General features: G+C 34.7%; 2 protein-coding genes and 1 long non-coding RNA gene across 3 annotated transcripts; 1 reads left to right on the forward strand and 2 right to left on the reverse strand.

The window, feature by feature from the left end:
- Window positions 1–13: 13 nt before the first annotated feature.
- Window positions 14–7,699, reverse strand: LOC102596360 (eukaryotic translation initiation factor 3 subunit A-like). The gene is made up of 14 exons (XM_006338970.2): window positions 7,622–7,699; window positions 6,686–6,761; window positions 5,998–6,479; window positions 4,903–5,118; window positions 4,394–4,762; window positions 4,248–4,277; window positions 3,768–3,995; window positions 3,506–3,667; window positions 2,431–2,652; window positions 2,146–2,349; window positions 1,856–2,062; window positions 1,620–1,700; window positions 1,170–1,371; window positions 14–785 (listed from the first exon to the last, which is right to left on the reverse strand). The coding sequence occupies exons 2-14, from the start codon at window positions 6,729–6,731 to the stop codon at window positions 418–420; spliced, it is 2,817 nt and encodes a 938-aa protein (XP_006339032.1). The 5' UTR covers window positions 6,732–6,761; window positions 7,622–7,699; the 3' UTR covers window positions 14–417.
- A 1,550-nt stretch (window positions 7,700–9,249) lies between these two features.
- LOC107060910 (uncharacterized) lies at window positions 9,250–10,799 on the forward strand. The gene is made up of 2 exons (XR_001473607.1): window positions 9,250–9,615; window positions 10,555–10,799. It is a non-coding gene; the product is annotated as an uncharacterized lncRNA (long non-coding RNA).
- A 159-nt stretch (window positions 10,800–10,958) lies between these two features.
- LOC102596934 (actin-depolymerizing factor 1-like) lies at window positions 10,959–13,719 on the reverse strand. The gene is made up of 3 exons (XM_006338972.2): window positions 13,565–13,719; window positions 11,561–11,826; window positions 10,959–11,476 (listed from the first exon to the last, which is right to left on the reverse strand). The coding sequence occupies exons 1-3, from the start codon at window positions 13,565–13,567 to the stop codon at window positions 11,326–11,328; spliced, it is 420 nt and encodes a 139-aa protein (XP_006339034.1). The 5' UTR covers window positions 13,568–13,719; the 3' UTR covers window positions 10,959–11,325.
- Between the last annotated feature and the right edge of the window lie 2,425 nt (window positions 13,720–16,144).

Consider the following 16,144-nt stretch of genomic DNA (forward strand, 5'->3'; position numbering starts at 1 on the left):
TAAAAATCAAACAATAATGAATAATCCATCGACAATAATGTTAAGGACAGAAAGTACATTTGCCGCCAAAAAGTTTGTCCTTTAGTTCAAACTCATCAAAACTTTAAAACTCTGCAACGTCCAAAAAATATCCTACTCAAGCATGTTACTCTTGAGCTTCGCTATACGAGAAAACCCCAGATACAAAAGAAAAAAAATACGTCAATGACTTACTTTCCACAAGTTGGTCGGAAGTGGGTGGTGTACGCAAACCCCTTCCCCTATCTTATGAAGATAGAGAGGTTGTTTCCGATACACAAAGATAAAATGCTACAAGAAAAGTTTTCAATAACAAATGGCCAAAATTGAACTTTTGCAAAAAAAAAGTAACCCGACAATGCAACGGCTTGATCGATGCAGCAACCTGATTCACCGCAATTAATTGCGCCTAGAGGATGACCAACTGGTCCTTGAGCCACCACCAAACGAGTTTCGTTCATCACGCCTGCCACCACTGCTCCACCTGTCAGTCTCGGGAGGTGGAGCCTGGCCTGCTACGTCAATTTTCTCTCTTCTGAACCTGGGCACGAACTTCCCGGGAGTAGGTGCAGCTGCTGTTGCTCCAGCTTCTGAGGGACGACCTACAGTTGAAGTCTCAAGTGACACAGGCATGGATTTCCCCAAGACCTCCTCTCTCTCCAGCCTTTTCTTCTCTTCAAGTTCTAGCTCTCGTTGCCTCTGCTTTTCTGCAATCGCATCTAACTTGGCCTTCCGATCAGCTTCCTCTCTTTTTCGCTTCTCCGCTTCTGCAAAATTCTCAATACATTGTCATAGGATTCTAAATTGACTACAAATAACAACTCAAAACCACAACCCCAAAAGAAAAAGGGAAAGGGTAGATGGGTGAGGATAAAAAGAACTTGAGAGGGGTCAGTGTAGCTCCTAAACACTTGAGAATTATAAGCCAGACAATGACGCATGCACGAAAGGACTTGCGAAGGTAAGAGTACATTACAAACGGTATGCATAACCTCAAAAAGGTCAGGTAGCCACTTAAATAAGCAATGACAATTAAATGCTGCTGCTAAAAGAGCAGACAACATGAGCAGAAGCATAAACGTTTTGGTGAAACGCACTTCAATGAAAACCTAAATTCAGTGCATAAAATGCATCTTTAACCAGAAGGATACCTTCATGTTTCCGCGCATCCTCCTCTTCCTGCAACCTCTTCTGTTGTTCTTCCTCTTTTTGCAGAAAGAGTATCAGCTTCCTCCTAGTGTCCCTGTCCTGTTTCCTTGTCTGAATTATCTGGTTTATTCGTTCCTGTCTCTCCTGTTTCATGCTATTGAATTCGGCTTCCCTGCAGCTAACAAGTCTTTCTTGGAATATTCTCTGCATAATCAGGGCCTATATCAGCTGATGATGTAACACTAGCATAATCAAAGTGCAAACTATGTCATGAAACCTTTTTCTAACAACAACAATGAGATTTGGTTCCCAATGGCCAGTGGTATAACAGAATTCAGTTAGTTGAAGCAAATATCAAAGGCAGTGCCCCTTTACAACCATAAGCTCAAATCCATAGTCCGAAGACACAAATACATAATGCAACCAAATAAAAAAAATTAAGATTAAGAGACCTCATTCTCCAACATGCGGCCCAGCCTCCTCTTCTCTACAAGGTCCCCCGCATGTCGTTGTTTGCTCAATTCAATTTCTTGCTGCAAGATTGTTGTAAATCCAGATCCATTAATCAACAACATTTGACCAAAAAGAAATGCCAAAATTTAGTTCCTTTAGAAAAATTTCAAGGAAAATGCGAAACAATAGGTTGTTAATGGTGGTTAGGCAAAACAAATGCTAATTCTATGCATACCTGCTGCTCACGTTCATGAAGAGTAGCCTCTTCAGCTAAATGCCGTTGAAATGCAGACTCAATAAGAGGCGCTGCTTCTTCTCTCTTTGCTCTCTCCAGATAATCCATTACTTTGGCAAACTTCTGCCATTTTTTCTCCATTTCCTGCCTCTCCCTGAGTTGCTCATGTAATGCCAACTCCATGATATCCTTTTTGGTCATCTTTTCCTGCACTTAGGTTAACATCGGTAAGGATTTCCATTTAGAGGTCTGAATAAATAAACCAAAATAGGTCCAAAGTTTGTACGTACTCCATCTAAGACTGGTTTCTTCTTCCTCTTGCTGCGCTTTTCAGCTTCTTGCAGCATTGCTTGGGCCTCTTCGAGTTCTCTGTCCTCTATCTCTTTCAGAATCCTTTGGTTCCTTCTTTGCTCTAGCTCAGCAGAAACCCTTTTTTGCTCGGCCTCTTCGGTCATCTTCTGATGTTCTCTCCTCTTTGACTCTTCCACTCGTTCCTTCAAGAAATGTCAACAGAAGTTCATCAACCAAGAAAACAATGACAGCATGAAACTCCAACACCCTCAAGAAGGGAATACCTTTTCCAAGAGTAAACGCTCTTGCTCTTCTTTGCGTTTCTCAATTATGGACTTCCGTGCCAGGAGTCTCTTGTGCTCCTTCTCCACTATCTCCGCCAAATTAGAGAGGGCATCCCCAAGCTTGGCAACTTTCTTCGCAGGGGGATAGATCATTAACCTTGCCTTGCTAAGGGATTCAGCAAAAAGTGACAAATGATCCCGGAGTCCTTCAGCCTCAATACTCTAGAAACAAATATAAAAATGGAAATGCAACAAATTATTCTATTTTTTCTATGTCCACCTAAGGCAAAGGAGAGGATAAGAGAATCAATCCCGATACAAAAAAATAAAAACAGTTAAAATTGAAGAAAAGGTAAAGGCTAGGTCTGGCCCTCCACCCCCTACACTTCCAAACAAAGCTGCTAGGCATGACAGTATATATGCGAAGAAGATGCACCAAGAAAAGTATACATAACTTCATTGGGATTACCGAAATCTTTTCACATAAGTATTTAGGAAACACACACAGAAATGTTCTGCAACACTTGTTCAATGTATTAAACCACAGAGGTATAAGGCTAAACTTAACAAAGAACAGAAGGAACTTCTCACTTGACGCCACATCCCCATGTCCCAAAATCCAGAAGCAGCACAAAGTGCTATGCTGTAAAAATTCTACATCAAAAGTCAAACAACTTCCGAGAACTCTCCTACACCATCCGGCCCATATTCGATCTAGCAAGCAAGATATGTACTTGTGGTGCTAGCTTGAGTGTTTGACAGACACTTACAGACGCCCACTCATTTACATAGCAAAAACTTAAGATAAAGCCCAACAATTTGATCCCTAGATATACCGTTACATTCTCCCAAGTTTTTTTTGTTCATATAAAGCAAGACGTAGAAGATGTAACTTACCAGAACTGTTAGAAAACAAAACAAGGAAAAATCTTAGTAGTGAACTAAGTCAATGGTTTTATTCAAATAGGGAGAAGAAATCATGTAGCTCAGCACAGATAATGGTAAGGCGGACAGGATATCTCACAACCAACGTAAGAGCACAGAGAAGAGGAACATTCAGTGAACATAATTGTACCTGTTTACCGAGTAAGACAGAACCATTAAGGTGATCAACTTTAATGGCTACAAAGTTATGTCTAACAGCATCTACAGAAATCTTCTCAATAGCAGCAAAGTCAAAGAATGGAATCATCTTAGACAGGTTACCAATCTGGATTGTCTGGTACACCTGAGATACCTGCAAACATAAAAAGAAGCAAAATAACCACACTCTAAGTTAGTTAAAATGTAAGACAAAATGTCAAACAACAAAGGACTCTAAAGTTAAACGCGAGAACCTGCTGGAGCAACCTCAGAGTTGCAAGCTTTTCCAAGGCTGGAACATACTGGGACAGTTGCACTTCAGGAACTGAAGCAGCCGAAGATAGCTTACCCCCAAGCTTCGATATTTTGTTCAATAAGGGTTGCACTTTCAGTGCCAGATCCAGAGGAAGGAACTCATGTTCCAACAGATGATAAAGATCTTTTACTTCTTGGGTGACACAGGCCATCACACCTCTAGACACCTATATCCGTGAAAAGAAATTAAGAAAAGACAACTGGAACTGCAAGACAATTAAAGAAATAAAAAATGGAAGATCAATCAAACAGTACGACATGAACCTCATCTGTACAAATACACACAGTAATTTAACATCACACACACAAATAAGAAAAAAGAAAAAAAGGAATTTGAGGGGCATATCATTTTATATATTAAATTCAAAAAGACACCAATGTGCAAGAATATAAAAGAATTTATTTGGGGATTAGCTTACCAATTCCGAGAGTATTGATGACCGGGAAAGCTGAAAAGGAGAAAGCAGAAAGGAAACGAAGGTGAGAAACTAAAATCAAGACAAATGTTATATAAGAAACCAACATTGATCTACTGCTTCTCTATTTATAAAATAAACAAAGTTACCACTTCTTTCTTCTCTGATCTGGGTTCAACATCAAAGCCAATGAGATTGGCCACCCTCAAACTCCTCTCCTTCTCATTTTCAAGCTCCAGATGGGATGCACCATATAACTTATCATAAGGAGACACAGACAGTGCAGCTAGAACAACAGATGATGCTATTAACTGCAAATCCTTCTGGCTTAAGTTCTTATTGAAACTTTTCTGAAGAAAAAAGAGTTTGAGCCATGCATAAGCATGATAAAGATGATTTGATGACATCCAGAATATTTCTGTTAGCTTGCCATAGTACACAACCATCAATGATGGTTTAGGAGTTTTCTTGACCATGAACATTAATCCATATATGTCTTCAATAGAACGAAAGGCTTCCTGCGTAATGTCCAAATAAAAAGGTGACAAACAAATTCATGCACCTCAAAGCAATCTCAAAAGGCCGTTGCAAGTGTATAAAAATTCTACGCCTCTCCTATGCGAATATTGTATATGATATCAGAGAAACTAATAGAAACCTGCCAAAGTCCAAGTTCTGTTGAAACTTTGAGTTGCTCAATTCTTGTGTCCAGATACAACTGTAGGCTTTCTGGAGCCGACAGATCCGGACGGTCCCTCTGGTCTCTAAACTTGTTAAGATTTGCCAGATGATTCCGTATGATTTCACAAAGTCGACGTAACTCTGTTGTACGTTTGTACTGCTTACAGAACTGAAAGGCACGGTGAGCCGCCATCTGAGCATATCAAGAGAGCTATAGTCAATTTCATTTGTTGCACCAACAAAATATATTCTTAAAATCCACTTGGTACGAACATAGAAATTATTGTCAACACTCAACAACGATGCAGCAAGCTCAACTGGCACACATGACAAACCGGATTTAGGTGTAACGTTTAAGTTGCAAACAGCTTTCTGATTAAACAATTTATGTTGTCAGATAGAAGCCCATCACATCAAGATAAGTCAATGCAATCAGTAGTAAATGAATAAGGACTGTTTTTATCACAAGAAGCAAGTAACATCATAGTGCATGCAGACTACTGACTCAAAAGTACTGTTTCAAAAAAAAAAGAACTACCGACTCAAAAGTAAACAAGAAAAAGAAAGGATAAACAACCAACTAACTCTAACAGAGACAAGGTCCATGGTGATTGATGCGAAAATACAAGCAAAGAAGTGAAGCGCACAGTTTCGAAAAATTATATAACATGTATGAATTTAGCACCATTAATAATCAAATTGCAATCAAAACAACTAATCTCAACATCCAATGTACAACAGTGCAATAATGATCCAACTGTTGAGTTGAGATTCAAAGAATCATCATTTCTTGTTTGAATCACTATGCATATTATTATTTGAAGCACATACTTCAATGAAGCGCCTCACTTTGTATCGATTTATCACTTTAAGCGACAACACAATGGTTTTTAATAACATTGAAACAACCTGCTCAGTAACTTACAATCTAAACAAGATACTGAAAAGTTAGGATAACCAAATCCCTCATGTGCCGACATAAACACAGTATGAGGTTGACTCCAAAATCTTAGAAGAAAAGGAGAATAACAAATAAAGAAAGAAAGAAATGGAGAGGGGTAGGGGTACTTACAGCATACAGAGCCTCCAACTTTGAGTTATTGCGCAAGATCTCTAGAACAGTTCTATATGTCTCCCACAAGAACTTAAACCAGGGTGTGACCAGTTCACGATCAGATCTATCTTTACCTTTCTCCCCACTAACATAACTCAACATAAGATCTTCAGGTCTTTTATCAGCTTCTAAGTCTTCCACATTCAGAGCTTCCTCTAAGGCCTGTGCTTGACTGCGAGCCAGTTCAGCTCGCTCAGTGGCTAAATGCATAAAATGCTTTATCACCTCCTCCAGTGAACTAATGTTCACTTGTTGACAGACACTACGATATTGAATTAGGCCATCCTTGGCAAACCTCCCCCTTCTCATGTCAACACATAACTCTACATACTTGAACATTATTCTCTCATGTGTCTTTGTCCATGCTCTATACCTCCTTGATGTAATAAGATCATGAAGTGCTTGCAAGGCCTCTTGCTTTTGTCCAACATTAATCAGCTCTGCATCAGAAAATTAAGCTCAGAAATGATTAAAGAGAACAATTGAGTGCTTTTGATTGCCCAATACAACCAATACGGCAAACCTAAAGACATAATTTGTGCTTGTATAATACAAAACATTTAAGACACTTAAGTGTACTAAATGCTCCATCCCCCACCCCCACTAACCCACCCACCCAAAAAAAGACGATGACAGAACAACTAACCTTCAGCTCGCTTCAAAGCACTCTCAGGTTTGGCAAAATTCGCCATTGTGAGGATCTAGAAAGCTCGACCTTTCACCTGAAGATGAGTAGTTAGATGAAAGAAAATTAGACAAAATCTTCCAACTACAAATAACAACAATATGACCTTTAAATACTTGAATCATGTGCCAAGGAATTGCTAAAAATAATCCTATACAATGAGCCATAGAAAAAGCAGGAATTAGTCTTTTTTGCTAAAAACAAATAGCAACACTCATTGTTTTGAAACATAAATGAGTTCCTTGGAATCTTTCACTGGGTGAAAAAACTGAAGGCACCACAGATTTTGCAAAGTTACAGAAAACTAAGAAGTTTAGAACAACAATGTAGAAGAAGAACAACCATTATTTTCTTTCCATCTCCAATTTTACAAACCAGAAAAGTAAAAAGAAAAAAAAACTTTCTGCAAGACAATACGATCTCAATCCTCACACAACTATCCAGATGAACGATATTTAATAATCAACTACGCCTCAATTTGTGGTCCAAACTAGTAAATAATACAATGCATTTTCAAAACAAATTATGATATGCTTAAAATACAGCATATCAAAGCCGTCTGAAAGATGGAATACAAAAATAAGAGCAATAACAACAACGAAATAATGTGAAAAAGATCATTATTACTAATAAACTAAGATAAAAATTCAACTTCAAATCTGAAAATTTACAGCACAAACTCAACGCAAAATATTCACGAAAAAATCCAAAAATTACTGATCCAACTGCATTATATGCATATTAATGCACATACCTGTATAGAGAATTCTGTGTGCTAAAACCACCAATTATAAACAAAAATAATCATTAAAAAGGGACCAAAAAATAGAAAAACATGTGAAAACTAGCAACATTGCTATACAAAATTATCAAAAAATTAGAGAAATTAATATATACCTGGATTTCGATCTATTTAATCGGCCGCTGTATCGTTTTGCCCTAAAACCTGCGAAGAAGAAGAAGTTTAATGGATGAGATGTTGGGGTTTATAGTTTTTGGTAGTTTTATTAAGACCGGGTATAGTGTATATGTCAGCTCCGGTTCAATTAACCCGGTTTTTTCTTACCTCTTGGCCTCTTGGAAATTGGAACTTGGGGTTGGATTCCAATTTTGGAAAAATGCTCTCATCTAAAAAAAAAATGTAAGGGAAAATTACTTTATTAAGTAAATATAATAATTACTACTATAATTTTAAAATATGATTCCATCTAAAAAATTCTTGTTTGTGATTATATATGATTCCATCTTTATTATGTATACAAAATGGTGAAACAAGAGAGACTATTTCTTTATTTAGTAGGGGTTTGATCATGCGATATCATATCACGATATGAAATCGTGAGATGGAATCAACGTTTGGACATGCAATTTCATTCCATATCATGAGATGGAATACCATATTCTTCAAAAATCATGATATGGGAACTCCATATCATGATTTGAAATTTTTTAAATACAAAAGTTGACCCACAAATTTATATTTTGTTAAAACAACCTCACGTTATATTTACTAAACATTTATTTCATAGGTAAATAAAATTAATAATCACATCATTACTTTTTAAAATTTATTATTCTCACCAACATAAAATTTATTATTGTTTTCAATTTGGTGAATATAAATGATAAAGTAAGAATTGATTTGGTGAATATAAATACAAACGGAGGGAGTAATACTTTTTTGGTTTTTCATAATAAAAAAACTTCTTTTTTCAGCTACGTATGAAAATGTTGTAATTTAATATGAAAAAGGACAAAATTGGTGATGTATGTTTGATAATCACTACTTCCAATGTGTTTAATTTTAGCACGAAATTAATGCACTAAAAATGTTCAATTGCACACAAGGGAAACAAGGCATGAACCATATGATATTGAGTATTGACACACAAGTAAAATTGTCATAACTCGTACAGTGTTACATAATTATTTGCGATAATACCAAAAGGGTGATGAAATATTTATGGTCTATGAGCATGAAAATATAGTTGCGAATGATATTGACTAACAAATGGCTCAAAGTGAGAAAATTGTTTGTACTATGTGAGAGGATTATATTAAAGACTAGTACACTACAATTTATGTTCCAACTTTTTTATTGAATTAAAGTTTAATCAATTAAAGTTAGATGAAACAATTAATTAAGTGGAGAACATATAGCTTTGTAATACTTTATTATAAGATTTTATAATTTTTTGTTTATTTGATAAGATGGAATAAGCAATTGGGGCTATTTTAATAGTTTTACAACTTATGAGATTCTTATATTTATGAGAAAATATACAACACAAAAATTTCATATCGCATGTTCAAACAAAACTTCAACTTCAGCTCATGATTTCATATTATGATATCATATCATGATTCCATAACGCATGGCCAAATGGACCCTTAGAATTTTATAGTAAATCTCTCTTATCTCTTATCTTTTTCTTTTTTTTAATTCAAACTTGGGCATAACCCATTTATTACTGAAAACGAATTTGACCCTGGCCCAAAAGTGACCTGGATCCATAAACAACAACCAAAAAATCTAAAAAATGGAAAGTAATCTAAAACAGAGTCCCAAGAACACTTCTCCTTCCAGATTTGTCATCAATGTTCCTCCGAACTGACCCTAAATTCGTCATCTTGTTGTTGAACCAGTATTGTTGAGCTTGAGTGAATTCCATCTCTACACTTAACATCTCACAAGTGCCATGGAATCGACCTCCTTGAAGACTTCTTCAGCTCAAAATGGGTTCAAACAACAAATCTAGGAGCTTGGTAGCCATGACCCAGCAATCTTCATCTAGAATCAGCTGAGGCGATAAATACTCTTGAGTCTTTCCCTCTACGCAGAATGAGCTCCGAAGAACTGATACCACTGCGAAGAGATCCATTTTCAAGAGGTATTTTCGACTCCACTTTCCCTTAGCTGTTATGAGCAATAGATGTGTGAATCATATTCTGTTGTTACTGTAACTCTTATAGTTGCTTCTGCTTTTGATTTCCGCCGACTTGTCACTTTAATTCCTAATTCCTTATTTGTGTATTGAATCCCTTGTTTTGCATCTTCTTAATCCGTATATTTGGGATTTTTCTTTGTTCCGTTATAAAGCTCTCTCTATCTCGCATCTCTTTTCATATTCATGGATTGCATCACTCTATTTTTACCCTTCAAGATTGTATTGAACAATGAGACTCCATAGCAAAGACAAATAATTAACTCATACAAGATTGAAAAAAAATTATTGATACAATCTGATACAAGTAACGATTGGTTGAGATTATCTAGTTATAATTTTAGGAATATATTATCTAGTTCATTATAAAAAATGATAAATTTGTGTCAAACTAATGATAATGATAATGAGCGTCATCAATTAAGATTTAGCATAATTTCAAATTAACAAGCATGTTTGTTTGTATGATTGTATATATATATTTTTTTATAGTTTTTAGAACTTATAAATATCAGTCTTTTATGTTTGTTTTTTTTTTAAATTAAAACTTCAATCCAAACTTCACCCAAATTTATTTTTTAATTTTTTTTTAAAATTATCGTTAAACACTAGCTTACTAGCCTCACCTTTCTTCTTTTTCTTCAAACGAGTCATGATTTTACTATCGACTTTGAAAGTTTTTAGATTTGATTAACGAGGATTGGTGTGCTCTTCATTAGAATTTGAGCAAAGTATGAAAAATAGTGTATATCTACACTTCAGGTAATTTGTGATTGTAAGAAGCAAGCTTGTCCACAACCTTGTCCGCGACCTTATTAGCTTCTCTAAAGCAATGTCTGGTTATAATATGATTGGAATCCGCCAAAATGTTAATCTTTTTCACAGGATTCTCGATTCTCCAAGGCAGATTCCAGTTATCTTTTGATACAATTTTGAGGGAGGGGTCTCGCCTATGATCAAATTGTACCCATTTTCGATACACGAGTTGATCCCAAACAAGGAGGAGGCAACTTCAGCATAGTTGCTAGTACCTTACCCGAATGGTATTACTTGACTTGAATACAAATTAGTCTGGGTTCCAAAGTAAGCTATTTGCAATATTGATGAATACAATGTATTGTTTTCCGTCATTACATACTGTCATCAATCTATCAACAATCTGAAGAATAAGTCAATACAAGGGCATGAAAAAGAAATGGTTTCTACAATTTATTGGATAAAAAAGAATAGAGTATCCCATTGAACTGCAACTATTCTTATAATATGATCCATAGTTTGAGGAAGCACTCTAAATGTGAAATCTTCAGTTGTTATTAACATCTCTTCAAACTCCAGAACCAAAATCTTAGGGTAAAATATCAATCAAACTTCAAAAAAAATAATTAAACATGTCTGATCCTTCACAACAAATACATATGAGTAGCTCGTAGAATCAAGCAACAAATTAAACACTCCGATGAATGATGTCTAATAAAATATAGGGACACATCTTATATTAGACCACCATAAAGCTCGTTCAAGAATCAAAATTTAACGCTTGGTACTGATATCATCTCTAGCCAAATTTTTGTCCCACAAGCTATGAACAGTTTAATTAAGATGATTGCATCAAGATTCTCCCTTTTACAGGTCTATCTGATATCTAATCATCCATACCTAGTTCACACGGCTTTTAATTACATCAAGTCCCATTTCAGTTGGATCAGTAGCCTGCAACTCAATCTGAATTCCGTCAAGTTCTCTCTTGAATCTGTCCTTTGAACTGGCATAGATCATCTTGCTTCTCACTCTTGCTGTGTCAGGGGACCTTAACAAAGAAAAAACCACAAATGAGACAATTAGTGTGTGACTCTATCGTATCCATCAAAATGTATAGGAACATTTTGAATACCATGCGATGAAAAAGATCCTGCTTTTTTGGCAATTTTCCTCAGTCACGAAGTCAAAATCGTAGACAGCATATCTGCATTCATCAGCAGGAAGACTTTCAGCAAAGTCCTCGTAGCTTTGAGTTGGCTCACCAACTTTTTCAACCACAACCTGCTTTTGCTTCTCTTCTATCTTGAAAACAATAAATCGGTGAGACCTTTTTGTTTTCAGCTCAAAGAACGTTAATTTGCAGTCATCATGCACTGCCATCCCAGATGCTGCGTTAGCCTATAGCAAGAAGAATCACATCCCCCAATCATGTTAGAAAATTTCTACATATAATTAATCACATGAGCATCTATAGCTCAAAAATTCTAATGCAATTAAAAAAGAGCTGAAGAATATAATAGGAATGGACCTTCAAGATAAATTTCCATTGCATCTAGTTGATCAATCAACACCCGTAAACCAGTAGAATTCAAATTCTACTCTGTTTCTTTTTTCTTTTTCCTTTAACCCACAATTTGGTAATTTTAATCCCAAAACTCATGGTTGGTGGTGGAGACATTTTCATTATGTTATTCGTAACTTATCAGGCCATTGCATTACTATGCAGCAGCAATTTTGTTTGTCTGAACACCATTCAGAATACAGAATAACACCTATCTCACCCGTTCTTTCATTTCGAGATAAACTTTTTTAAATGGATGATAGGGAGAGCGGAGGGGTAAAGGTTTTGGCAACAAATGCAAGCGAAGACATCATAACAAAACTAAGTGGGTTGGAGAACCATGACGTCTCAGGTTCAAATCCGCTGAAGAGAAAAACAAAAGGTGATTTCTTTTCATATGTTCAATCCTTGGGCAGAGTTATCCAAAACATGTGTTGATGGGAGGTGACATGTAATTATGAAATTAGTCGAGATGGACACAAGCTGACTCGAACACCACAGGCCATAGTTATAAGGAGAAAATGCAGACGAAGACATCATAAAAGAAAAAAATAAGTGATCTTCCTAAATATTTTCAGTACACTACATTGCTATTTCACACTGGTAATAGCTGGTTAAACTCTAAAATGAAAAAAATAAAATAAAACATAATCATTTAGAAGTAGGAAGAAATCAATCATCCTATTCATTATACAGTTGACTAGGGTAACTAGGGTCCACTATACACGGAAAACATTTTTTCAGTTTTTTTGATAACCATGGTATTCGGGCCAGACCTTCCACCTAACTCTGTCCATCAGGCTAGAACATGAAATCACCTAGTTGAACCTGAGATCTCATGATGCTCAACCCACGTTATTGACCACTAAGCCACACCCTTGGGTGCTGCAGGAACATCTCAAAAGACATAAATCCTAGGAGTATATAGTTTTCTTTTTTTATAAGTCCAAATATCCTAGATTAAAAATAAGAATACATCAGTTTGAAAGAGTATAAGTCCATGTCCATTAAGGGAAATTAAATGATGTGTAACAAAGTCAGTAGATCAATCAAATTATCAAACACCTTATATACCAGGTCACTTTTTCAGCTGAACCCAGATGAAAATAAATCATAAATGTTCAACTAATCAATATATAATCGAATCAATCCTGAGTTTCTACAAGATCTCCCACACAGCTGATATCAAAATATTCTACAAAAATCACCACTAAAGGAAGTGGTGCAGCGTATGGGTCTGCTGCTACTCCTTTAACGAGATCTCAATTTCGATCTTACATACGGAAAAATCCCAAGTACGGACTGTTTTCCCCAAATGAGCCCTATGCAGCGCGAATCCAAATTAATCGAACTACAATGCAAATGCAAACACTAAACACCATATAGAAAGAAAAAAAAACTACAAAATTCACAATTTAGATGAACAACCAAATAGCTTCTCTCTAATTAGATAAATCACATATCAAAATCCCAAAAAACAAAAACGATCATACAACACACAACACAACACAAAAGAAAGGTTATGCTTATTTGAAAGTAAAAAAAAAAAAAAAGGAGAAAAAATAGAAGACTCACCATTTTGGTTGTACTGAGAGAGAGTATTAAGTTTGAAGGAGAACGAAAATTCAGAGAGATAAAAAGTAATAAGGAATATAAGAAGTTAAAAAGGAGGATTTTGTGTAGCTGAATAACGGGGTTTCGGTGAATTTAGAGCGGAGAGGCAGTTGGGGTGGGGAGTGTAAAAGCAATGACTTTGCGCCGCGTAAAAGATTTTTGTTTTTATATAATATATACGCAGAATGCATAAATATGACTCTTAACTCAGCGTCAACAGGTAACTATAATTTTTAAATTTGGATATTCATAAGTAGGCACTTAAACTTGAACAAATTGAACACATTCGTCATATATGGCACCCTACATGACAATTTTGTGTCCAACATGACGTCCTACATGTATTATGTCATGTAGAACATGTATATCTACTTGTTCAATTTTATACAAGTTTAAGTGTCTACTTATGTACATTCAAAGTTAGAAGACATAATTGTCCTCTCAAGCCAAGTTTAAAGTCATGCTTATGTTTTATGCGTAATATATGTCGTTTAATTTGGTTTCAAGTAATATATATGCTTCTAACTTTAAGTGTGCATGTATAGTCACTTAAATTTATATAAAATTGAATAAATAGACATATTTATTATATCTGGTGCTATATTTGATTTATTAATTTTTAAAATCGTTATACCGATATTAGAATGTTAGTTAGTATTTAAAATTTTTATTTAAATAATAGTAATTTTATTCTATAACATTTATCTACTAGGAGTACATAATATGTCATACACGTGCAATATACGTTTTGCTGAGCTAGTAAATAAATGTATTAGAAACAATCAAATTTAAACTGAATTTTGTTACTATTCTTTCTTTTCCCGTGAGTAGAACGCTCACCAATAACATGCATTGTGTAATTCTATATCAATTCTGAATTAGATTTTATCAGTATTCTTTTTTTCTCGTGAACAAGAAGCACACGAACAACATGTATTGAGTGATTCTATATCAACTTTAAGCTGGACCATATTATTATTTGTTCTTTCAGAAAATTGTGTTTTATATCAAAATATTAATTCAAAATAAATGTTATAACTATAGTTTCATTTAATTCCAATTCGCAACAAACTTCTTACCATCTGCCTTTCTCCCCTCTCTCTGAAATCTCGCTCGTCACTCTCCTCTTTTTCAGTCATCTATCCCTCGTCATTCTCACTTTATACAAACACAAATATATAATTTGTATTTGCGTGTGTAAAGCAAGAGAGACTGTATATACAAACACAAATACATATATTTCCATCCTATACACTTATAATTATACAAAATACAAATCTTACGCTACCCAGTTCTCTTTTGTCTTTCTCTCTCTCGATTTATACAAACACAAATTATGCAAAATATAATGTATAATTTGTGTTTGTATAAAGCGAGAGAGAGATTTGACATACAAATACAAATATTTTACCTCGATTCAATTGTATATGAATTCAAATTGTATGCAGATATACCAACACAATAATTGATACATATACATAGTAGTTACATATATATTATTATCAAACCGATATACATATATACTTCACCTATCTCCACTCTCTGCCCTCTCTCGCTCGCCTCTCTCCTCTCTCTCCCAATCTCGCTCGTTAGTCTAGCCTAACACAGAGAACATATACATATACAAACACAATTTTCATAAACACATACGAATTAGCACCCGATTTATACTAATCACCGCAATTTATACAAATTAGATGCTCCATAGCAAAAATAATTTGGTTATGAAGCGCAAATAACAAAACTATAGTTATAACGCGCTAATATGATTTTTATCTTTGGTATTCCTAAAATTTACTCTTATTCTTTTATCGTTCGTATACCTAACAATGTGTAGTGCATGATTCTACTTTGTATGGTAAAAAGAGAAAAAATGTTAATGAAACGGAAAAGAAAATGAGTAAAAGATTAATAACTATATTTTTTTTTATTCCTTAATTATTGATAAAAATTACTTGTGATCCTTTTCATCCTGGTAGATTAAGCTAGTATTATATTAATTTAAGGGCGAGCTATAAAAATTTTATTACTTTAGATTTTAATTACTAAAATTCATAATAGTTTGTAATATTACTTTTTATACTATATTTTGACCGCGAGATACATGTATCATTAAAAGGGAGATACATGTATCCATCAGTTTTAAAAGTCAAAATAACATAGAATTATTTCAAATCACATAGTCAAACTCTGTGTTAAAATCATAACTTTATATCGTGTACACAAAATGCAAGCTTAGATTGCAAAAAACTAGGTTATTTTTTTCTTATAAATTTTAAAAATTATTGTTTTCTCAAATTTTCAACAAGACATCCAAAGAGGAAAAGCTAACGCTTCAAGGTTCCACGTGGCAAAATAACATAGGATTATTTTAAATCACATTTGAATCCTATTTTGAAATCATACCTTCACATCGCGTACACAAAACGCAAGCTTAGATTGTAAAATATGAATTATTTTTCTATATATTTTAAAAATTATTATTTTCTCGAATTTTAAATTAGATATTTAAAAGGAAAAAAAACTTACTCATTAAGGTTC

This window comes from Solanum tuberosum, unplaced genomic scaffold, assembly GCF_000226075.1.
Source record: "Solanum tuberosum cultivar DM 1-3 516 R44 unplaced genomic scaffold, SolTub_3.0 scf00008, whole genome shotgun sequence".
NCBI lineage: Eukaryota > Viridiplantae > Streptophyta > Magnoliopsida > Solanales > Solanaceae > Solanum > Solanum tuberosum.